A 21569-nucleotide genomic window follows, 5' to 3' on the forward strand; every position below is an offset into this window, starting at 1 on the left:
ACTCCCCTTTGCTCCAGCTCAGACCCGGCTCCTGCTGTCCCCATCTGCCCACAGAGACAAAAGAAATGCAAAAAACAGGCAAATTCAGAAGTCATTCCAGCTTCCCATTCTTTATTCTCCCATATCCTTCCCCAACAGCCACCTCTGCTTGTCCCCATGAGAACAGGGGCAAGGTCACGCACACAACCTCTTGGTGCAACAAATACTGATGCTGCAACGTGCCCAGCTGCTCCGTGGGTGACGGCTGCACACTTACATGCTACAACAAGAGCAGAATGCCCTGCTCTGGGACCGACGGGCAGCTTTGCTCAGCCCAGCAGCACAGAGCAGCTCTGTCTTCTGTGCACTCACTGAGCCCTTGGCAAGGAGCACACGGAACAGAGATCAGCACTGAATTAGAGGCACAGGTCAGTGATCTCTTGTCCTGTTTTCAGCTGGGACAGGGCGGCTTTCTCAGTGTCTGGTCTGGTGCTGTGCTTTGGGGAATAAAGGACGTAAAGAATGCTGCTAACACTCCGTGCTCCAGCTGGGCACCAGCCAGCAGGTGCTGAGCAACTCATCGTGCAGCATTTGTTTTGTAAATATATATAAATTAATTTCTTTTTTTTTTTTTCTTTTTTTTTTTCTTCCCCTGCTGGGAAGGAGGGGCTGCGTGGTGCTGAGCTGCTGCTGGGTGACACAACAACTCCAACGCTGTCAGTTACACACAGAGCACAGCACAGAGCCATGCAGAAACAACCACAAAGCAGAGCTCACAGAGCAGAGCTCTCACAGCATTTGACCCAAGGAACTCGTTATTTCAAGCTGAAAGCAAGACACCAAACACTCAAAACCTCCAGCAAAAGGAGGCTCAGGGAGCGCACAGCTGATGTGTGTGGGTTCAGTGAGCTCTGCTGAGAGGGGTGGCAGAGCAGCACCTGGCACTGCACCTTCATGGAGAATTAAACCTACAGGTTGAAGGCCACGGTGATGAGAAGCAGCACCAATAATCCTTGCAGGCAAAAAGAGGGAATTTCTGTGATCTGCAGGAGGGGTGACTTCACAGCACTGGGGAAGGTCCTGTCCTGTTTCAAGTCCCACAGTGCTACCATCTAAGACTCATTTCCAATGGGAGATCCGAGTACAACAGCAAATCAGATTCACGTCCAAATTCAGCCAGCTTCCATGGTGAGCAGCAGGGAGAGCAGGTCAGTCCCATCTTACCACCTCACAGAGAAAGATCCCTGTTACAGGAAACAAGACCATGGTTGTTGGCAGCCCTTTTGCCACGAAATCCAGTTTTATTCAGTTTGTAAGCTTGGGAAATCAACCCACAGCAGGAAATCTGCCCTAGCATGAGTGCTGAGAGCCCTCAGCAGCACAGGAAGGACATAAGAGCACCAAAAGAAGGCAGCACCTTCTCACAGGAGGTCATGCAGGGATCCTGCAGCCAAACAAGAGCTCTCATGTCTGACAGTGAGGAAGCAAGAGCTCTGCTGCTTCAGGGCAAACTGAGACGGCGGGTGTGTGGCTGAGCAGCAGCACAGAGAGCTGGGAAAAGCTACCCTAGGGAAAGCTGTAGTGCTAGAAACACAGGACAGGAAGCAGTGCTCCCTCACGTGGGGGCAAAGAACTTACCTGTCAGGAGAACAGGTCTGCCTGGCTCTTGTCAGGCACCAACTGCTCCCTGGAGGCATTTTCGAGACTGAAGATGTCAGACCTGCTTTTTGCTTTGGACTTCCCCCATGCAGCGATACCACCCACAGCTACCAGGCAGCTCAGGAGCACTAAAGAGAAGAGTGCATAAGCAGAGAACCACTCACTGTGCCTGGATATCTGCACCAGGCACTGCTGCTCGATAGCATTAATGAGAGACCAGCAGCCTAAAGAATAATGGACAAAGAGCATGGCAGTGTTAGTGCCAGACTGCATGGAGCGGGGCGCCTTAGGGGAGGATCTCTGAGGTTTTGACACTCCCTCAGGCTAATTAAGGTGAAACCCTGCCAAACAAATGTTGATTTGTATTACACTATAATACCAAGCACAAAACGCAGATATATATTTCATAGAATCATGGAATGGCCTGGGTTGAAAAGGACCACAGTGCTCATCCAGGTCCAACCCCCTGCTGTGTGCAGGGTCACCAACCAGCAGACCAGGCTGCCCAGAGCCACATCCAGCCTGGCCCTGAACGCCTGCAGGGATGAAGATATTTACGTATCCGTACATTACTGGTGATTAGGTGTGATGATATGCACTGTGTTACATCCTAATTTAGCTTGAAAAGTGAGAGAAGAAGAGAGAAAAGAGATAAGGAGAGCGAAAAAGAGATTGGATTGGAGGGGGGAAAGAAAATCCAGATCATCACCCTCAGCTCCAGTATAGTTTCCAACCCAACAATATTTGTGTGGTGGGTGCACACCAGTGAGTCACAGTCCTTACCCTTATTGCCAAAAGGTGCATTTCACATACATAGGAGTGGATTACAAGTGAGGGGGGAACAGGTGGGACTTTGCATTTGTGCATATGCAGAAGGGCAGCATCAGCTCCTTCCTCCAGCTGAGACAGGGGACACAGGGACCCAGTCTCTTACCACACCAGTCACGTAGGCACCTCTTGCAATGGGGAAACCTGCCCACATTTGTGCTCTGAGTCTCACATACCTGCAACGATCACCATCCACATGCGGCCGTGATTCCTGGATGGCAGAGCACGCCCGGGTGCAGGGACAGACGAAGCCTCTGAGATGGAAAAAAGCAAAAAGTCCAGCAGGCTCCCAGCACTGTGCACAGCAGCCTCCAGCCCAAACCCAAACAGGTGCCCAGCTCACTCAGGAGTGCCAGCAGGACTGTATCAGCTGAAGCAAAGCCTTACACGCTGTTACTATCATTAGCCCATGCCAGCAGTTGGGAGCTGGGAAACTTTCCTCACCTCTCTTAGGCTGGGAGAACTGTTAGGGTAGGAGGAGAAAAAGCCAATGAGCAAACCAAGCAAGCAGGAAAGCTTGATTAAAAGTGGCTCCTGAAGCAAGATGGCTGCACCCATTCTGCCCATAGGGCCAGGGAGCACAAAGCCCAAGGACAAGTTCTTTCCTATGAGAGTGGTGAGGTGCTGGAACAGCTGCCCGGAGAGGCTGTGATGCCCCGTCCACCCCTGGAGGTGTTCAAGGCCGGGTTGGATGGGGCCCTGGGCAGCCTGGGCTGCTGTGAAATGGGGAGGTTGGTGGCTCTGCGTGTGGCGGGGGTTGGAGATTCACGACCCTTGGGGTCCTTTCCAACTCAGGCCATTCTGTGATGACCAAGGGCAGCCAGCACAGCAGGCAGGGAAGCAGACCCTTCAGAGCTCTTCCTGAGGAAGCCCTGTGGCGCCTGAATGCTGCACAGGAGGTGGGGCTGCTCAGCATTTCCTCTGCTCAGCTACGTGAGCACAGCCCAGGGCGAGGTGTGATGGATGAGGCTGCTTCAAAAGGGCTGAAAACACAGAGGGAAGGCTCTGCCAGTCAGCCACAGCTCTTATCTTTATAACAACACTGCAAAGCTGTTCCACTGCACCCTGGGCTTTATGGCAGCTGTGGGGCATTGCTGGGAGGAGATACTGAACCGCAGGAACTGCTGGAGGTGCCCCAGCCACGGCAGCTCCTTGCAGCAGGTGCACAGCAAAGCATCCCGGAGGTATTTGGGGATCCCCGGAGAAGCAGACCGCCCTGCCGCTCCGGGCAGTTCGTGCCGGGGCTCCGCATCTCTCAGCACGACGTTCTGCTCCCCGTTCATACGGAACTCCCCCCAGGCTGCACCGTGAACCCGGTGCCCCGCCTCACCCCGCACCGCAAGTATTGAGCGGAGGGGCTCCCAGCCCATCCCGGAGACCAAGGCCAGCCCCCCCAGAAAGGCCCGGCCGTACCCGTATCGCCGGCGGTGGGCACGGCTGTGCTCCCGATCGCTCCGCAGTCCAGTTCGTCCCGTTCATCATCGCAGTCGGGATGACCGTCGCAGAGCCACTCCAGGGGGTAGCAGTCGGTTTGGGGGTCGAGCAGAACCGCACAGTGGAACTTCTCGGGGGGGCACCGAACCAGGGAACCTGCGGGGCGGGGCGAGCGGAGAGGAATCCCGTCATTGGGGGAACCCCGCGATGGGGAACCCCGTCACTGGGGGAACCCCGCCGCCCGTTCTCGGGGTGCTCGCGAGCCGCACGCAGCGCCAGCCAATGAAAGCGAGAGAGCCGAGGACAGCGTCGGCCAATGAGAGAGAAGGGTGTGCGCAGGGATCCAATGGAGAGAGAGGACGGCGGGAGATGCGGCCGCCCGCACTCACCGTTGCCGGACGCAGAGGAGGGGAGCGGGCGGAGCGGGCGGAGCGCGCGCAGCAGCACGACCAGCACCGCCAGCAACCGCGCCATGCCGACCCCTGGCCCACCGCCGCGCGTCTATAAAGCGGGCCGCGGGAGGGCAGGGCGCATGCGCGACGCCCCGCCCCTCGGCCAATAGACGGCCTCGAGCCGGCCCGCGACCTTCAGGAGGCCTCGGCTCCTCCGCGAGGCCCGGCCCCCTCGGCGGACATCGCGGCCCCGCGGGCTCCACGCGCCGCCTCGTATGGGTGAGCTCGGCTGCGCCCGGCGGTGCGGGGTGCGGATCTGCGGCACCTCGCGAGGTTCTGCCGGGCGGCATCCCGTCCCTCAGGCGCGTCTCACTGCCAGCGTCATCGATGGAGATATTAAGCAGCGTTTGTCCCGCTGCTCGTAGAACGGCCTGGGTTGAAAAGGACCGCGGTGATCATCTTGTTTCGACTTCAGGGTCGCCAAACAGATCAAAGCCCAGCCCCCAAAAAAACAAAAAATCAATGCCCCCAACTAACTGTGAACTAGTTTCCAAAGGGATCACACGGTTGTTGTATCAGTGAGGCTGCAGTAACTCAGCAGTCCCACTGCGATGCGATGCTGGCCAAGGCTTTGAGTCAATGCCTTTTCCCCTGAGAATGTGGCATCTTTGAGGCTGCTATCCTGAGTTAAAGTGAGCACCAGGAGGCATTCATTGGTATTGAAGATGTCCCCCAGCACAGGGAGGACGTGGAGCACTTGGAATGGGTCCAGAGGGTCTCTAAGATGATCAGAGGGCTGGAGCAGCTCTCCTATGAGGAAAGGTTGAGGGAACTGAACTTGTTTGGCTTGGAGAAGAGAAGGCTCCATGGAGCCCTCATTGGGGCCTTCCAGTACTTGAAGGGAGCATATCCTCATCTCCAAATTGGAGGGAAGTGGATTTGATGGGTGGACAACCCGATGGATAAGCAATTGGTTGAAAGGCCGCAGACAGAGGGTGCTGGTCAATGGCTCTATGTCCAGGTGGAGGCCGGTAACAAGTGGTGTCCCCCAAGGGTCTGTCTTGGGACCGGTGCTCTTTAACATCTTTATTAATGACATCGATGAGGGAATTGAGTGCACCCTCAGCAAGTTTGCTGACGACACCAAGCTGAGTGGTGCGGTTGATTCGGTGGAAGGAAGGGATGCCATTCAGAGGGACCTCGACAGGCTGGAGGGCTGGGCTCGGGTGAACCTGATGAGGTTCAACACGGCAAAGTGCAAGGTTTTGCATTTGGGCCGGAAGAACCCCAGGCACCTGTACAGGCTGGGAGGAGTGGTCCTTGAGAGCAGCTCGGCAGAGAAGGACCTGGGGGTCCTGATGGACGAAGACTGAACATGAGCCAGCAGTGCGCTCTGGCAGCTCGAAAGGCAAATGGGATCCTGGGCTCCATCAGGAGAGGGGTGGCCAGCAGGGACAGGGAGGTGATTGTCCCGCTCTACTCGGCTCTTGTGAGGCCCCATCTGGAGTACTGTGTCCAGGTGTGGAGCCCTCAGTACAAGAAAGACATTGAGATTTTGGAAAGGGTCCAGAGGAGGGCGACTAAGATGATCAGGGGGCTGGAGCAGCTCCCCTATGAGGACAGGCTGAGGGAGTTGGGCTTGTTCAGCCTGGAGAAGAGAAGGCTGCGGGGTGACCTCATTGCAGCCTATCAATACCTGAAGGGAACCTACACCCAGGAGGGGAGTAAACTCTTCAAAAGGGCTGACAACAGCAGGACGAGGGGAAATGGATCCAAGTTGAAGGAGGGAAGATTTAGGTTGGATGTTAGGGGGAAGTTCTTTACTAGGAGAGTGGTTAGGCCCTGGAACGGGCTGCCCAGGGAGGTTGTGGATGCCCCGTCCTTGGACGTGTTTAAGGCCAGGTTGGACGGGGTCCTGGGCAACCTGATCTGAATGTGTATGTTTGGTGGCCCTGCTAGGCAGGGGGGTTGGAACTGCATGATCCTTGGGGTCCCTTCCAACCCGGGTGATTCTGTGATATAAACAGGAGGGGGAACAGCTGTTTGTGAGGGTGGATGGTGATAGGACAAGGGGAATGGTTTTAAAGTGAGACAGGACAGGTTTAATGTGGATGTTAGGAGGAAGTTTTTCACCCAGAGGGTGGTGAGGCACTGGAACAGGTTGCCCAAGGAGGCTGTGGATGCCCCATCCCTGCAGGCATTCAAGGCCAGGCTGGATGTGGCTCTGGGCAGCCTGGGCTGCTGGTTGGTGACCTGCACACAGCAGGGGTTGGAACTGATGATCTTTGTGGTCCTTTGCAACCCAGGCCATTCTGTCATTCTATGTTATGGGGCTGGGGGTGGACAGCTGCCCAGATGGATAACGGATTTGACAAATTGGGGAAGCAGAGTAGGCAAATGAGCTCATACTCTTACAGGGATATGCCAGCAAAACTATAATACTCATCGCCGACAGACATCACTCACCACTGGAACTCACTGGAAGAGCACAGGGCTGGGTGCTGGGCTGTGGGACCTGCAGCTGGCAGGGTGAGCCTGGAGGGGCCTCTATCCCAACTGACTGCTCTGCTCTTAACAGTTGTCCTGGGAAGTGTTGGTAAGGGCTGGATTCCTCCCAGTCATGCCAAATGTCTCAAGGTGCTTGGTGTGCTATGAGCCAGAGCAAAATCTATACCAACCATTCAAGTCACAGCTTTATGGGTGTGAAGGCAGAATGAACTGATGGATACTAAGGCCATCAGACAGGACTCTGAGGCTACTGAGAGCTAAGCAGTGCCACAGTTAATGGATATCTCTTACCAGAATGTAACAGTGCCAGGTGTGTTGTTCAGCTCTGTCCATTAGGGATATCCCAGCTGTGTTTCTGGGTCTCCTCTTGCAGGAGTTTACATCACAAGCAGCTCATAAACATGCCAAGCCCAAGCTTGTACATCATCCTGTTATTCTCTTGAAATACCTTCACATCCAAGACAGCATTAGAGAATAATTTCAGTAACTCCAACAGAACAGACAAAAGGGGAGAACAATCACAACTTTAAATATATTTATTAGTTGTGCGTGCAAATATGTTCTGTATAACATCTCCATAGCTAAATCCACCGCAGGCTTACCATTAAAGTGCTGCTTTTTAATGAACCAAGACCTGTACATCCAGATTTATCACACTCATTTCTCACAAGTAGGGCTGGTCTTTTGAGATTTCCCACTTCTTAAGCACCGGCCCCGGCGTCACTGGCTTTTTGTCAGTTGCTGTCACTGCAGAGCTTGAGCTGGGGTAGAAAAAGAGAAGATGCTGTACTAGAGAAAAGCACAGACAATCACTTCAGCATTCTTTTAAGCTATGAAAGCTGCCAGCACTGCTTGTTATCACAGAATCATAGAACAGCCTGGGTTGAAACAGATGTCAAAGATCCAGCTTCAACTCCCCTGCTATATGCAGGGTCACCAGCCACCAAACCAGGCTGCTCAGAGCCACATCCAGCCTGGCCTTGAATACCTGCAGGGATGGGGCATCCACAGCTGTAAGAAAAGCAACGTTTTGGTGCAAACCACGAGGCTCACACCAGCTCTGGGCAGAGGGGCTCCCACTTACCTGCTGCCCTCAGCCCCCGCTGCGAGGGTTTTCAGCCCCGAGGCGACCACGATGGGCGGGCCCGCCTCCCGGCGCCCATCCCGGGTGCAGTAATAGTTGTCAGCGAGTTTGTGGCTGGGGCCCACCGGGAGCCGGGGCGGCGGCTGCGTCCTGCAAAGGTGTGAGAGCTCCAGCACAAGGGCTGCTGCCAGAAGGCCTCAGCGCCGCCGGGTTAAAAGGGAGCAGCGCCGCCCCCCCATACAGCGGTACCTCTTGGAGATCTCCGTGTAGCGCAGCGCTAGCTTGGCCTGGAGGTCCCGCTGCAAGGCAAGGCGAGAGAACCTCAAGCGGAAGCCACCACAGCGCGGCCGCCGAAGCTCGCCAGCAGCAAGCAGGACGCGCGGTGCCGCGGGCCGGAGCCGCCCTTACCCCCGCCAGGAAGTTACGGAGCCGCTGGATGAGCCGGGTGGCCGTCGCCATCTTGGCTGTTGTGAAGGGCAGCGAGGGGCGGGGCGGGAGGGCGCGGTGCATGTTGGGTCTCGCGAGACTTGGGGAGACATAGAGCTGGGGGGGGAAGGAGGGGGTTTATGCTGAATGTCGCGAGATTTGGATGTGCGCAAGGTGAGGCTGTGAAGCGGGAACGCACGAGGTTTGCTAAGTCTCGTGAGATTTACTGAATCGCGCGCGATTTACTGGCTCTCGCGAGCTTTGTCGCTATATAAAGTGGCGCAGGGAGGCCCCTCCCCCTTCCTGCCGCCAGAGCCGCCATGGACACGAGCCGCGTGCAGCCCATCAAGCTGGCCAGGGTGGGGGCGAGGGGCCGCGAGGGGCTCCGGGGGGCGGGGCGGTGTCGTGTCCCGGTTCTGACGCGCCGCTCTGTGTCCGCAGGTCACCAAGGTGCTGGGCCGGACCGGCTCCCAGGGGCAGTGCACGCAGGTGAGCGGGCCGCTGGGCCGGGCCGCGGGACCGCCGGGCCGCGATGACGCTTTGCTTCGCCTCAGGTGCGCGTGGAGTTCATGGACGACACGAGCCGCTCCATCATCCGCAACGTGAAGGGACCGGTGCGAGAGGGAGACGTCCTCACCCTGCTCGAGTCGGAACGCGAGGCACGGCGGCTGCGCTGAGCTCTGTGGGCCGCCCCAGCTGCACGGCCGGGCCCGCACCGCGCTGCTGATGGGCGCTGCGTGCGTTTGGAGCGGCCTGCAGCGAGATGGAGAGCAGCGCTGTGTTGGTGGTTGCGCAATAAAAGTTTTTTTTTTCCTGTAGTTTTTTGCCCGCTTATTGAATAGTTTAGCTTTATAGGTGCCTTTGCGTGCGGGTCAGCCTTTGGTTTGGGGCTCAGTAGGGGGACCAAAGCCTGCTCTTGGAACTGTGCTGGTACATGATGCCTTCATCCTGATGTTCTGTATTTTTCTGTATTTTTGGTTAACTTGTTACTTGCAACAAAGCTAACTTTATTTTGGTTACAGCAACCTTGTTTCTGACTGTTCTGCTAGCTCTGTATGTAACCAGCAGGGAGGTACTGCTATGCTTGCAGTTCCTCTGTAGAGTTCTAATTTGGGAGGCAACTTACCAGCCTGCAAAGTAACTGCCTGCTGCCTCAGCCTTTCTGTCCTCAGTAAGCAATTCCATCAGTGCTGCTATAAATACAGCTCCTTGCTGTCTTTCCTGGCAGTCACCCACAGAGAGCAAGTGTTAGAGGTGTCAGTAAATCAACATCAGTGCCTGCAGCTTTTGCTTCTGTCACAAGATCAGCCACAAGAGTTTATTTTAGGCCACTAAATAAAGGTAGAGGTAGAACAAAATATGAAGAGTCGGTCTGAAAACTGTCACAGTTCAGGTGGGAATCTTTGTCTTCCTTCAATGCCCTGAGCCTCATTAAGGCACTTCAGGGACCGGGAAGAAAGCTTGAGCTTCCAAAAGCTGAGGAGAGCATTTGCAGAACTAAACGTTCCAATCACTGAGCTTAGGATTGTCAGGTATGTGCATGTGCTGTTGCTTTATCTGATTCTTGTTTCCTCTTTGATGTCCCTTTAACTTCAGATCATAGAGTGAGCCTGCCTTTCCTTGGTTCTTGTGGCACAGCAGAGCTCTCCAGGCCTGGCTCAGTGCAAGGAGAGGCCTGCTGTGGAGTTCTCTTATCTGGCTGCTTTTCATTCCCAGCATAGCATTGGCCGTGACCAAAGAATGTGGTGTGCTGAGGACAGGCAACAGAGCAGAGCTGCCTGCTGTGCTGCTGAGTGGCACAAGGCATCAGCTGTGAGCAGGTGACCAGGTGGGCATGCATTTGTAGTGAGTGGGGTGGCTTGGAGCAGCTGTAGCCCTCCCCACTTGTCTCTGTGGTCACTGCACCCCCCTGCCCTGCAGGGATCTCGCAGCCTGGTTCTGCTCCGTAGCAATAGTTGTACAGCGTTAGCAGCAGGGAGCAGAGGGCTGCACCTGATCTCGGTGTTACATTTGCTTCAGTGAAGTGAGACAAGCCAGAAGCCATCAGCTCACAGGACCTGAATCCAGGCTTCGGGTTTTCTGCTCTGAAATAAAAAGCACCACGGATGGATTTAGGCAGTTCAACAAACCTGTGGGGTTGGAGTGCAGAGGGCTGGGGCTGTAACCAGACAAAGAGGCAGGAGAGTGTTGATGGTGGCTGTAATATTTCAAAATAAGTTTAAATTTTATTTGTCTTAAAAATAAACACCAGTATAAAAATGTCAGTAAACAGATGTGTGAAACAAAAGCGGTGAGTATGGAGTACATACAGAGCGGTGTACTGGAGAGTGGCTGCAAGCATCGTGTAGTAACTTCAGTGCAAAGCCAAAACAAGGCAAGAACAGCGCTGTGCTGCCCGGAGCAGCTCTCCTGGGAGCATTTCCCAGCCGGTGAGCTGGCTCAGAGCCTTGTGTGCCTCAGTGGAGGAAGAGGAGCCAAGGGGCAGCGGTGGGGGCTGCAGCATCGCTTACCTTAGAGCGGGGCCTGCTTCGCATGCAAAAGCCTTCTTGTTCTGCTTGCTGCCAGTCCTCGTCCTCACCTTGTCTGTTCCCACCCTGCCTGGCGCACGCACACTTGCACAGACACACATTCCTACGTCCGTGTCCATCTCTGCAGGCCCTAGGCTCTCTGAGCTCTTCTTGCTGCTCTATTTCTGGAGCTAGCAGCCCCGCTCCTCCCCTTGGGGAGGGCAAGCAGGCTTGTGAAGGCAGCGACGGCCCCCGGATGGTTGGTGGCTGTGGGACTTTCAAAATGGGAAATGCTTGTGGGTTGACTCTCATCTCTGTGGCTCCTGGCGCAGGCTGGGCACTCTCAGTCCCTAAATGCAGCTGTGGCTCTCATCTCTTCCGTCAGCTCGGCTGCAACCCTGAGCACCCAGAAGTTTTGGCTCCCATTGAGCGAATCAAATCATGGAGTGATTTGATGTTCGACTTTATATATATATATATATATTGCTTAGTGTGTGTATATATATATATAATTTTTTCTTTTGTGTGCATGTGTTAGAGAAGAGCCAGGTTTCTGTTGGGAAAGGAAATGCCAGGAAAGACAAGTGCATATTTCAGTCTGGAAACGCTCCTGTGGCCGCGAGGCAGCTGCTCCGTGTCCCCTCTCCCACTGCTGCTGCTGCCTGCCCTCCCACAGCCCCGCAGAGCTCCTGCAGCTGCAGCGGGACACTTCCTGCACTGAGGCCCAGGACAGTGCCTGCTCTGTCGAGCGGAGATGGAAAACATCCGCAGCCTCAGGGAGCGATTCAGCACGCGAAGGAGCAGCAGGAAGGGGGACAAGTGACAGCCTGGCTCTGATGGCGGCCCGCTGGCACGCAGCCGGATCCAAAGGTCACTCTAATTTGGTTTCTTTGGGCTCACAGGGCTCTTGGTGCCCGCTGTTGACGTCCCCTGCTGCAGAGAAGGAGTAGAGTCAATGAATGGCACCACAGACCCTTCCTGTGGTTCCTGTTTGGGATCGGCCAGGCTGATCCCCTGCCACCAAGGCTGTGCTGAGCATCTGCCACCCATGGGACGCTGCTGTTGCCTCCACAGCACCTTCTTTGGGTACCGTCAGCTGCTCTCACTTGAGCCACAGCCCCCTTTCCGTCCCGCTGTGTCACCTGCCCGCTGGGCAGCCCTACTGGCGGTGTGGTGCCACCTCCATGTCCCTTACAAGGGCTGAGGGGGCTGCAGCACTCACCTGAGGCTGTGCCTTCGTCCCGTTGAGGTGGGCATACAGGAGCACTGCAATGTTGCTGTGTCCTGCCTCCAGCGCGATGGTGACAGCGTTGTTACCATCCTAAGGAGGACAGGAGAGCAGTTGGGAGAGGTTTGGGTCTGGGTCTGGGTCTGGGTGCGTGTGCTCAGGCCCTGGCAGAGAAGCCTTACACTGTCCACGATGGAAACGTCGCAGGTGGGCTGAGCCAGCAGCAGCTTCACAGTCTCCACGCGGCCGTGCTCACAGGCACACATGAGTGCAGTCGAGCCTTCCTCATCCTGCAGGTTCACGTCGGCCCCGCAGGCCAGCAGGGCTTCCACCATCTCCTGCCGCCCGTGGCTGACGGCCAACATCAGTGCTGTCTGGCCGGCCTGTGACATGAGGAACGCTGCCAGGATGGTTCTACCCCAGCTGGGCCACCTGCTCGTCCCACAGCTGTCCCCAGTGCCCACGTGGGCTCTGAGCACCTCCTTGCCTGATGCTGGGTGGAAGGAGCTTCCTGATATGATGCCCTCCCCAAATACTGGCCCCCTGGGGTGAACCCAAGTGAGCACGGAGCCAGGAGCTGCTTGCAGGGGGTCAGGACGTAGTGGCCCCCAGCTTACACCAACCTGGCTGGCCTTGGCGTTGACGTTGCCCATGCTGAAGAGCCTCCTGACCACATTCATGTCGTCTTCCTGCTCCACGGCCGCCAGAGCTGCCAGCATGAGGGCTGTGTAACCAGCTTTGTTCTGGTGGTCCACATTGCAGACCCCTGTGGGAAAGGGCAGAGGAGGGGTTTGGGGCGCTGCTCCCAGGACATCCCAGCAGCAGGATGTTTATGGGGCTGTGCAGACTCGGGAGCACCCACCTGTGTCCAGCAGCAGCTTCACAATGTGGAAGTTGGAGTGGGAGACGCTGTAGTGCAGGGCTGTGTTGCCATTCCCATCGGCCAGGTTGACCACGTGGGCCAGGAGGGCCGGTGAGAGCTCAGCAAAGGCCAGGAGGTGGTTGGCAACTGTGTCGGGGATGGATGACTTCTGGCTGGACAGACGGAACCACTCCTGCAGGACCAGGCTGCTGCTGGCGAGCTGCAGGCAGTGAGTGGGGCTGAGCCCCTGCACGGGACAGAGGCAGGACCCCTCAACCCAGCCCCATGGAGGGACAGCCCAGAGTCTACGTGGGATTTTGGGATCTCAGGGCCGTGCTTTGGGAAGAAAAGTGCTGCTGTGAGCATTGCTGCCCATCTCAGGGGAGGGCTGGCCTGGTGGTACCCACCCCACCCGCAGCACCCAACTCACCGCCTCCTTGCTCTTGGTGGCTGTGGGGTGGCCCAGGTGAGTCTTAACAATGAGGCAGGCCTCCCGCATCCTGGGGCTCAGCTCGAACCTGGGGGGCACAAGGGTGGTTATGGTCCCAAGGGCACGGAGCCCTCGCCCCCCCAGCCCTGAGGTTTCACTCCTTTCCCCGATTCCTTGCACCCCCCCCAGGGAACGTCCCCATTGCTGGAGCCCTCCCCCCAGTTCTGTGGCCATGCCCCTGGGGGGGGTCCAGCCTGCCAAGCACAGCCTTATATGGACATGCTCAGACACTGATCTGCCCATTTTTAGGCTGAATTTTTTCCTTTGTTAAAAAATGCCTTTTTTTTTTTTTTTTTCCATCACTCCTGTAGAAAAGACACAGCTGCAGCCTTGTTCTCAGGGTTTCCTTAGCAGACCAGTGACGCTGGAACTACTTTTCCTGCCCGATGCTTTCTGCAGGACATGAGTGTGTTTTTCCCATCAGCAGGACCGCAGCACGGTGCAGGCGCAGCACTTACTTCTCCTTCACCTCGGGGGGCTCTGGGGGGGCTGTGCTGGCCCCCTCACCCTCCTGCTGCCTGCTCAGCTTGCTTTGTCCGTCCCCATCCTCAGCATCCTCTTCTTCCTCCTCCGAGGTGTCGGTGCCCCCCGGCTCCTCACTGTCAGAGCTGTCAGCTGAAGCCTTCTCGGAGGAGCTGTCTCCTTCCTCTTCTTCCTCCTCCTCCTCCTCACTGGATGTGCTCTCGTACCTGCACAGAGAGGGGCTCAATGGCTGCACCCACCTGGTCCCCCCCATTGCCCCGCGGCCGGGGGAAGAGGCAGCCCCCCGGGACCACAGGGACCCTGAGCACGTACTCCCCGTTCAGCACGCCCACAAACTGCAGGCTCTTCTTGCTGCCCTCAGCCTCGCTCCGAGGAGGTCCGTCCCGCTTCTTCATGATAGATTTCAGGGCTCCTGCAGCACAGAGATGGGATCAGGGCCCGGTGAATCGGGGGGCACCCCGAGCCCCCACCCAACTCACTGGCTGCAGGGCTGGGTGCCGCTCTGCCGTCCCGTGCCGGCTCCTGGCCGCCGTCCTCCACCTCTGCCGAGAGGACTGTGGGATGTGCAGCAGCCCCTATGACTCCCAGCACTGCTGCACGCTGCGGGGTGGGGGCACTGGGGCTGCCTGGGGGGGGCTGCTGGCATCCGGCCTCACACACGGCGGGCTCCGTCTGCTCACAGGCTGGGACGGCGGGGCCCACGCTGGTGGGACGTGGGTCGGCAGCGCCTGTATCGGCAGAGCCTGCGCCGGTGGGGCCCACGTGGTCAGGGCTGGGGTCAGCAGGGCCAACACCGACGGGGTCTGCATCGGGGGGGCTCACATCGGCCTGGCTGCCTTTATCTTCACGGCCCATGGCCACATCGGGCCCCACAGCCACGTCCCGCCCGTGGGGCCGGCAGCCCACCCCGACGCAGGTGGTCTGCGGGGCGCAGCCCACGGCCACATCCGCCGTCTCCACACTCTCTCCGGCCGCCCGGCTCTGCGTGGCCACCGCCGCCTCCACCACAGCCTCGGCCACCTGCGGCCTGGCCGTCACCTCCTTGTCCACACGGCCGCGCGGCTGCCGGGCGCACACCTCCATGCGCAGCTCCTCCAGCTCGCGCGTGGCCTCCCGCAGGTGCCCCTCCATCATGGCGATCACGTCCTTCTGGTGCCCCACCGTCTGCTGCAGCAGCTCCAGCTCCCTCTCTGCTTCCGGGGCCAGGCCCAGCGAGGACTCCAGCACCCACACGGCCGCGTCCCGACGCTCCCTGCCATCCAGCACGTCGCCGCCCTGCTGCTGTGATCGGTAGTAGAAGACGGCGTCACTCATGGCCCGCTCCTCGCCCACCGCCACGGAGCGGCACTGCCTCTCTGCAGCCCTGGGCCTGGCCGCCACGCTCTTGCCCTGCACGCTGCGGCCGCCCCGCTCCGGCACGGCCAGCTTCTCCGTCAGCTTCCTCAGCTCTGCTATTTTGCTCGCTCGTCCCTTCGCCGGCTCCACGTCTCCCTCCGGCTCTGCGTGGGGCTGCTCCTCGCTCCCATCGGGATGATCCAACAACACCTTGCCGGGCTCCGCCACCAGCTTCTCCATCAGCTTTGCCTTCTCCTGCTGCAGCTCGCAGATCTGCATCTCCAGCAGCGGGATGGTTTTCACCTGCTCCTCCAGCTCCCTCAGCTGCCGCAGGGCCGCGGCCATCTGCTCCCTCACATGCTGCAGTGGGGCCGTCCCGAGCCCCGCGGCCGGAGTGCTGCGCCCTGAGCTGCCGGGGCTCATCCGCACGGAGCCCGGCTGGCCCTCGGACCCTGCCAGCACCCATGGGTGCACCTGGCTCGGGGCGCCCGGCTGCGAGCGGCTCTGCTCCTGCTCCAGCCTCCTGCTCGTCTCCAACAAGGTCTTCTCCACCTGCGGGTTTCGCGCCAGGCACTTGCGGGCAGGAGGTGGGAGCAGCCGCACCGCAGGCGGTGGGGACGTGGGGAGCGAGGTTTGCTTGCCAGGGGGCTCAGGAACCGCCCGGCCGTGCGGGGACAGCAGCAGTGCACCTCTCCCATCCTCGCTGAATGTGGAGGCCAGGGACTCGGTGGAGGTCCAGGCGCTGGGGTGGCTGCTGGGGCTGCGCAGTGAGCCGGGCTGTGGCCGCGTCCCTTTCACCCTGCGCGGCAGCGGCACCTTCTTGAGCGTTTGGCCGCTTTCGATGTCATCGACGTATTTCAGGAAATCCAGGTCCAAGAGGAAACCATAGGGGGTTTCCACCGAGTATGAGCTCTTCTCGCCATCGTCCTGGTCCCTGTACAGGAACGGGCCCCCGAGATCTGCAAGGCAAGCAGAGATGCTCAGGCAGTGGCCTGGTGGAGGCGGGAGGGCATTTCTGCTGCGCTGTACAGGGATGCTGCTGGAGGTGACATGGTGGATGGCCCCCCCGGCACCTGTGTGCCATTGGGTGCTGCAGGACTCTGCCCTGCTTTGAACTCAGTGCTGGGATGAGGAAACCCATCGGGATGGCTCAGTTCAATCCTGCATCCAGTGGCGCCCCCCACCCCCAATTGCCACATGCAGCTCTGGTCCCTTTACCTGGCAGGTTCTGGTTCAGGTGTGCAGGCTGAGCCATCTTCTCCCCGCAGTGCTGCTGAGCAGGGGACCATCAACCTGAAACGACAGCGGGGCCCCATGCTGCAAACACTGCAATCCAGCCCCACACCGCTCCCCCAGCTGGGGTACCCCAACCCCAAAGCTGGGCCACATCCCTGCAGCCATGCCCCGACTCTGCCTGGCTCCCTCCTGGTGCCTGACAGCTGGAGCTGCTCCCAGGGATTGTTTGTACATTTAAGGAATGCTTTGCAGCCTGGGCCGACCGAGCTGCCAGCTCTGAGGGTGCAAAAAGCCATGAGTCAGAGTGGGGAGAAGGAGCAGGGCACCGAGCCTCCAGGCAGTGAGAAATCAGCCCTGGATCACACAAACTGATGCTTCCCAAAGCCACACGACCACCAGCAGCTTCCAGCACCCATCACTGCTTTGCACCACGTCTCCCACCCCGCCGGGGCTGCTCAGTGTTCCCAGGAGGAACCTGGCTGCTTTTCCTGATGAAAGCACAGGAGAAGGAGTGGGGGGGGGGGGGGGGGGGGGGGGGGGGGGTGAAATGGGAGCCTGGCTTTCCCAGGAGCCAGGCACGCGCAGGCTGGGTGGGAGCCAGCGGGATGCCCGCCCAACCACGAGCCTGGCACTCAGCATAAGGAGCAATGAGAATTAGTGTTTCCCTTCCCTGCAGGAGAAAGGCACAGAAAGGGGCTGGGCCATTCCTGTGAACCCAACAAGAGGCGAAGGAAGGGAAATGGCAGCGTGGGCCGCGCTCCAGGGGTGAGCTCACAGCCCAAGGAGCTGCGCTGCTCAGCCCCAACCTGCCGCAGCATCTCTGCATGGGGCAGAGGGAATAGTGCTGCCAGGTGGGAAACAGCCGTACCACAGCGATCCCTGCGCTGGAACGGCCCATCTCAGCTTCCCCAACCCAAGGCAGGCAGCTCTCAACCCTCAGCGATGTCCCCGGGGCTCAGGGGCTGCCTGCATCCACCCTCACAGCTCTGGGGCTGCGCTCTGGGCGCTTTGTTCCCCATACCCCATGGAAGCCACGCAGAGAGGAGCCCTAAGCCCCTAAATTGAAGCGCATCCCCTCCTCGCTGAGCCGGGGAAGTGCTCGGTTTCCTCCCTGCGGGTCATTAAGCAGCGCCGAGGCCAGGATAAACTTCCCCTGAGCACCGCTGTGAATCGAGCGGGAGGAAAAGGGAGAGCAACAGGAACGGCTGCACGGCCCCGGCGCTCCCTTCCGCCTCGCGACCGGGAATTGTCCTGCCTGGGGCCGCGCCAGGAACAGCTCTGGCCCGGCTCCAGCCCCGCTCCGGCCCCATAAGAGCCGGGCATCACGATGCTTCCTGCACGGCTCGGGCCACGGCGCCCTTTCTCAGCGCTGCTCCACGCTGCTGGCCATGCGTGCGCACCCACCTGCGCCAGAGGACAGGAGAGCATCAGCTCTGCTCTGAGGATGAGAAGCGGAGGTGGACAGAGGTGGCACACCGTAGTGAGAGGGTTAAGTCTCTGCCGTCACCTGCTGGGTTTGGCTGCACAAGGCCAGCCTTGTCCCCTCGCCCCAGCAGCCTCCAGCGCCGTGGCACGGCTTCAAAGAGCGGCCGCTCTCCGTGTCCCGGCAGGAGGAGCACGGCGGCTTTGTTGCTGCAGGTGGAGCACAGGGCTGGGCAATGCCGGCTGTGCCCACACCCCACCTTGCACCCCCTGCCCCCCGATGCTCTGCTCGAGGCACCGCTCCAGCAGGCAGGAGGACCCCGCGCCGACCCCGCTGATGCTGAAGCTTCTGGCACTTTGTTTCCCCACGCAGGGGCAGAGCGGTGCCAGGTCCGGCCCAGCTGTGCCATCCGTGGGGCTGCAACGGGGCGACGGCAGTCGTGGGTGGACACACTGACAGCACTCAACAACCTTCCTCTGAGCCAAACACTGAGGTCATGAGGAATGTGAGAAGAACAGAGTCCAGAGCAGCCCTGGCCACTGCAGCTTGATTTATCTCAGCAGGCACGTTTCCCTCGAAGCTGCGTGCAGCGATAAGCCCCAAAACCCAAAGTTAAAGGGAAAGCACTGAGCACAGGCAGCTTCCTCCACAGCGGGAGGGCCGGAGCTGCCAGCACCCTGCTGTGATTTGGGATCCTTGCATGGAGCCATTGTGGTGACACGTCCACACGTCCCCTGCGATGCCACAGCAGTGCAGCAGGATGCGTACGGCTGGGTGATGCTCAGCACCCCTCCCCCTGCCCCTAAGGAAGGGGACAACCAGCTCCACTCACATCCCATGCCACCATGCTGTCCCCACCGCCCGCCTGGCCGCACTGCCAGCCCAGCACCCATAGTGCAGCCCAGCAGCACGTCCCACCAACAGCTCCCAGTCCCTTTGGGGCTAGTGACAACAGCTGTGGGTTCCCTGAGGGCTGAGCCCTCTCCATCTGAGAGCATCTCCACTGCAGCCATGTGCCTACAGCAGCCCAGGGGTCCCACGGCCCCCCCAGATCCCCACCACTATGGGGTTCCCCAAAAAACTCCCAGCACCCCAGGGAGATCCACAGCTCCCCCAGTTCTCCAGGACCCCATTACTATAGGGCTCCCCACAGCACCCCCAGGTCCCCATCACCATAGGGAGCCCCGCAGCACCCCCAGCTCTCTGTGTCTCCAGCACCATGGTGTGTCACATTTCTGGGGGTCTCCATCACCATGAGGTTCCCCACAGCACCCCCATGTCCCCATCACCATGGCGTGTCACATAGCACCCTAATTCTGTGGGTCTCCAACACCACGAGGCTTCCCACAGCACCCCCAGGTTCCCAGCACCCCAGGGAATGCACTGTGTCCCCAGCACCATGGGGTGCCCCACAACATCCCCAGGTCTCCATCACCATGAGGTGCCCCCCAACACCCCACTTCTCTGGGTCCCCAGCACCACGGGGAGCCCCCACAGCACCCCCAGATTCCCATCACCACGGGGTGCCCCGCATCACCCCACATCCGTGGGTCCCCACCACTCCGGGGAGCCGCGCAGCACCCCCATCCTGAGACCCCCCAGGACTTCCCTTTTCCCATGCAGAGCCGCAGAGCCCGGCCCGACCCGACGGAACGCAGCCCCCTCTCCGGCCCCGCTCCGCGTCCCGCCCGCCCGCGATGCCCGGGGCCGCCCCACCCCTCCGCGGTCCCGGCAGCTCCGACGCGGCCCCTCCGCGGGCCCCGAGCGGCGGCCCCGTCCCGCAGCCCTCACCGTGCTCCCCCCGCCCGCCGCTCCCGCATCCCCCTCACCTCGGGTCCGGGCCGGGCGCGGGGCTGCAGCCCAACGCGGGGCCGCTCGGGGCCCGGCGGCTGTAGGTCGGAGCCCGGCGGGGCGGGCCGGCAGCGGGGCCGGGGCGGGGCGGGGGGGGGGGCGGGAGCCCTTTTCCTTTCCCTCCCAGCGCGATCCATCCCGAGCCCTCGGGTGTTTTTCCAGCGCTCTTCCGTAACGCGGCTCGCGGGAAGAGCGGCACTGTTGGAAAGGGCGTTTGTGCCAAAAATGGTGGATTTCGGAGCCGGGAGCTGCGGCTGAGCCGTGCGGGGCTCTGCGGTCCGCAGTCCCGACTTTGCGTTCCCGGGAGCGGCCGTCGGGGCGAGAAGTTCTGCAACCCGACGGGTTTTCGGTTCACAGGAAACATCGAACCACTTTTTTTTTTTTAAATTCAGAAGAGCATCTCGTAGGGCTCTTTACCCTGCGAGCCCACTTCTCTGCTCCCTGCCAGCCCCGCCTGTGCCCGTACACGCGGCCGTGCCTCAGTTTCCCCATCGCGACGGCAGCAGCGCTCCCAAATCCTCCTTGTCCCCACCGAGCGCTGCGTGCCGCTCTCTCCATCTCCGTGTCCCCCGCCGTGTCCCCGCGCTTTGTGTCACCCCGCGTGCCCTCCCGTCCCCGGGCAGCCCCGCCAACCCCCCCGCAGATGCTCGCTCTGATCTCGCCGGCCGCAGGTGCCACCCGTCGGGTTCCGGCTCTTATCTCAGGCGACGCCTTTGGGAAGGCCGGGCGGCTTTTTTTGTGCCCGGCCCTGTTGGGAGAACGCTTCGCAGTTCTGCCGTGCCGGGGTTTGCTTTGGCCGCAGTCCAGCGGTACCGGGGGGGATCGGCCCCTTCCTGCCGTTACACGGCCATAAACGCGTCCCAAAGGTGCCGCAGGCAGAACTTCCCAGCGCCTCCGGCCATCCCTGCCCCTGTCTCTGCCCTGCACTTTTCGACCGAACCTGGGCACGGTGATGGGGTGGGAGCAGAAGGCTGGAGCCCTTCCCAGGCTCGGGGAACGCCTTCCATCGCCGAGCAGCACCAGAAGCGAGAGGCCGTGTGCTCAGCGGTGGGACGGCAGCCCCATGGCAGCCCCAGCGGGTGACGCCAGCTCAGCTTTACCCACCATTTCCCGTCACCCCGCAGAGTGGGACTGGGGCGGGTTGATGTGCTGCAGGGCCACAACGCGGCCCCAGGACGCCTGCGGGCCCTCAGCAGCCTAAATGACCCCAGCCGGGTCCTCGGGACGAGGGAGCCAGCAAACATCTCTCCATCCCTCCATCGGGAACCATTCCCGGCAGCCTCCCCCACCTCCGCCCTCGGGCTCTCAGCATCCGCCCCTCGTTTGACATTTCCAGCGGCGCTCTCCCAGAGCCTCCCCTGCCCTCCGCGGGGCCGCACAGCCCCTCCATTGACGGCGGCAGAAAAGCCGCATCTGTTCCCGGCGCACAATCGAATCATTGACGGCAGCGCTGCCGCGGGGCCGGCGATCCTTTCCGCACCGCTTCCCCTCCGTGGGCTGTTCCGCATCCCGCGTTAAGGGACCGCATCCCTCCTTCCGCGTGGGGCGGATGCGGGAAAGCAGCGGATCGATCTCGGGCCGCCCCTCCCGGCCCCGCGGCCCCCGGGGGCGGCACCGAACCGAGCTCCGGGCGCGGCCGGAAGGGGGCGGCGGAGGGCCGGGGAGAGCGGAGACCGCGGGGGGAGCGGGGCGGAGGAGCGGGTGGGAGGGGGGGTGCGTGGGGGGATGAGGGGGGGTGGTGATACAGGGGGTGCATGGGGCGCTTGCATGGGGTGGGTGCGTGGGGTGGGAGCTGCAGGGGGGTGTATGGGGTGCTGAGGGTACGTGCATAGGGTGGGTGAATG

The 21569-nt window shown here is 60.1% G+C and overlaps 4 protein-coding genes across 6 annotated transcripts; 1 reads left to right on the forward strand and 3 right to left on the reverse strand.

Annotated features, from left to right (window-relative positions):
• Window positions 1–760: 760 nt before the first annotated feature.
• On the reverse strand, window positions 761–4417 carry CD320 (CD320 molecule). 2 transcript variants are annotated; one of them, XM_048927565.1, is made up of 5 exons: window positions 4290–4417; window positions 3880–4056; window positions 2643–2720; window positions 1618–1766; window positions 761–1223 (listed from the first exon to the last, which is right to left on the reverse strand). In XM_048927565.1, the coding sequence occupies exons 1-4, from the start codon at window positions 4372–4374 to the stop codon at window positions 1621–1623; spliced, it is 486 nt and encodes a 161-aa protein (XP_048783522.1). In that variant the 5' UTR covers window positions 4375–4417; the 3' UTR covers window positions 761–1223; window positions 1618–1620. The 2 variants fall into 2 exon arrangements, with proteins under 2 accessions (XP_048783522.1, XP_048783523.1); XM_048927566.1 differs by lacking the exon at window positions 1618–1766.
• A 2901-nt stretch (window positions 4418–7318) lies between these two features.
• On the reverse strand, window positions 7319–8377 carry NDUFA7 (NADH:ubiquinone oxidoreductase subunit A7). The gene is made up of 4 exons (XM_048927570.1): window positions 8293–8377; window positions 8134–8183; window positions 7885–8034; window positions 7319–7561 (listed from the first exon to the last, which is right to left on the reverse strand). Exons 1-4 carry the CDS (start codon window positions 8341–8343, stop codon window positions 7465–7467), a joined length of 348 nt encoding a protein of 115 aa, XP_048783527.1. The 5' UTR covers window positions 8344–8377; the 3' UTR covers window positions 7319–7464.
• A 207-nt stretch (window positions 8378–8584) lies between these two features.
• On the forward strand, window positions 8585–9128 carry RPS28 (ribosomal protein S28). Its single transcript, XM_048927573.1, has 3 exons — window positions 8585–8669; window positions 8752–8799; window positions 8865–9128. Exons 1-3 carry the CDS (start codon window positions 8631–8633, stop codon window positions 8985–8987), a joined length of 210 nt encoding a protein of 69 aa, XP_048783530.1. The 5' UTR covers window positions 8585–8630; the 3' UTR covers window positions 8988–9128.
• Window positions 9129–10512: 1384 nt separating this feature from the next.
• KANK3 (KN motif and ankyrin repeat domains 3) lies at window positions 10513–19806 on the reverse strand. 2 transcript variants are annotated; one of them, XM_048927507.1, is made up of 11 exons: window positions 19704–19806; window positions 16434–16508; window positions 14360–16174; window positions 14193–14292; window positions 13856–14086; window positions 13338–13425; window positions 12908–13127; window positions 12669–12811; window positions 12228–12428; window positions 12040–12138; window positions 10513–11747 (listed from the first exon to the last, which is right to left on the reverse strand). In XM_048927507.1, exons 2-11 carry the CDS (start codon window positions 16468–16470, stop codon window positions 11694–11696), a joined length of 2988 nt encoding a protein of 995 aa, XP_048783464.1. In that variant the 5' UTR covers window positions 16471–16508; window positions 19704–19806; the 3' UTR covers window positions 10513–11693. The 2 variants fall into 2 exon arrangements, with proteins under 2 accessions (XP_048783464.1, XP_048783463.1); XM_048927506.1 differs by having other exon boundaries at window positions 10513–11750.
• Window positions 19807–21569: the final 1763 nt, after the last annotated feature.

The sequence above is a fragment of the Lagopus muta genome, chromosome 26 (genome assembly GCF_023343835.1).
Source record: "Lagopus muta isolate bLagMut1 chromosome 26, bLagMut1 primary, whole genome shotgun sequence".
NCBI lineage: Eukaryota > Metazoa > Chordata > Aves > Galliformes > Phasianidae > Lagopus > Lagopus muta.

Coding starts and splice junctions, on each gene's coding strand:
- RPS28 (XM_048927573.1), top strand. CDS start 8,631: ATGGACACGAGCCGCGTGCAGCCCATCAAGCTGGCCAGG. Junction 8,670..8,751: donor AGCCCATCAAGCTGGCCAGG/GTGGGGGCGAGG, acceptor CTGTGTCCGCAG/GTCACCAAGGTGCTGGGCCG. Junction 8,800..8,864: donor CCCAGGGGCAGTGCACGCAG/GTGAGCGGGCCG, acceptor GCTTCGCCTCAG/GTGCGCGTGGAGTTCATGGA.
- NDUFA7 (XM_048927570.1), bottom strand. CDS start 8,343: ATGGCGACGGCCACCCGGCTCATCCAGCGGCTCCGTAACTTCCTGGCG. Junction 8,184..8,292: donor TCCGTAACTTCCTGGCGGGG/GTAAGGGCGGCT, acceptor CTTGCCTTGCAG/CGGGACCTCCAGGCCAAGCT. Junction 7,562..7,884: donor GCGGGGGCTGAGGGCAGCAG/GTAAGTGGGAGC, acceptor TTTCTACCCCAG/CTCAAGCTCTGCAGTGACAG.
- CD320 (XM_048927565.1), bottom strand. CDS start 4,374: ATGGCGCGGTTGCTGGCGGTGCTGGTCGTGCTGCTGCGCGCGCTCCGC. Junction 2,721..3,879: donor GCCCACCGCCGGCGATACGG/GTACGGCCGGGC, acceptor TTTCCATCTCAG/AGGCTTCGTCTGTCCCTGCA. Junction 1,767..2,642: donor GTGGATGGTGATCGTTGCAG/GTATGTGAGACT, acceptor TCTTCTCTTTAG/TGCTCCTGAGCTGCCTGGTA.
- KANK3 (XM_048927506.1), bottom strand. CDS start 16,470: ATGGCTCAGCCTGCACACCTGAACCAGAACCTGCCAG. Junction 14,293..14,359: donor GGCACCCAGCCCTGCAGCCA/GTGAGTTGGGTG, acceptor TCTGTGCTGCAG/GAGCCCTGAAATCTATCATG. Junction 13,128..13,337: donor CCACCAAGAGCAAGGAGGCG/GTGAGTTGGGTG, acceptor CACTGCCTGCAG/CTCGCCAGCAGCAGCCTGGT.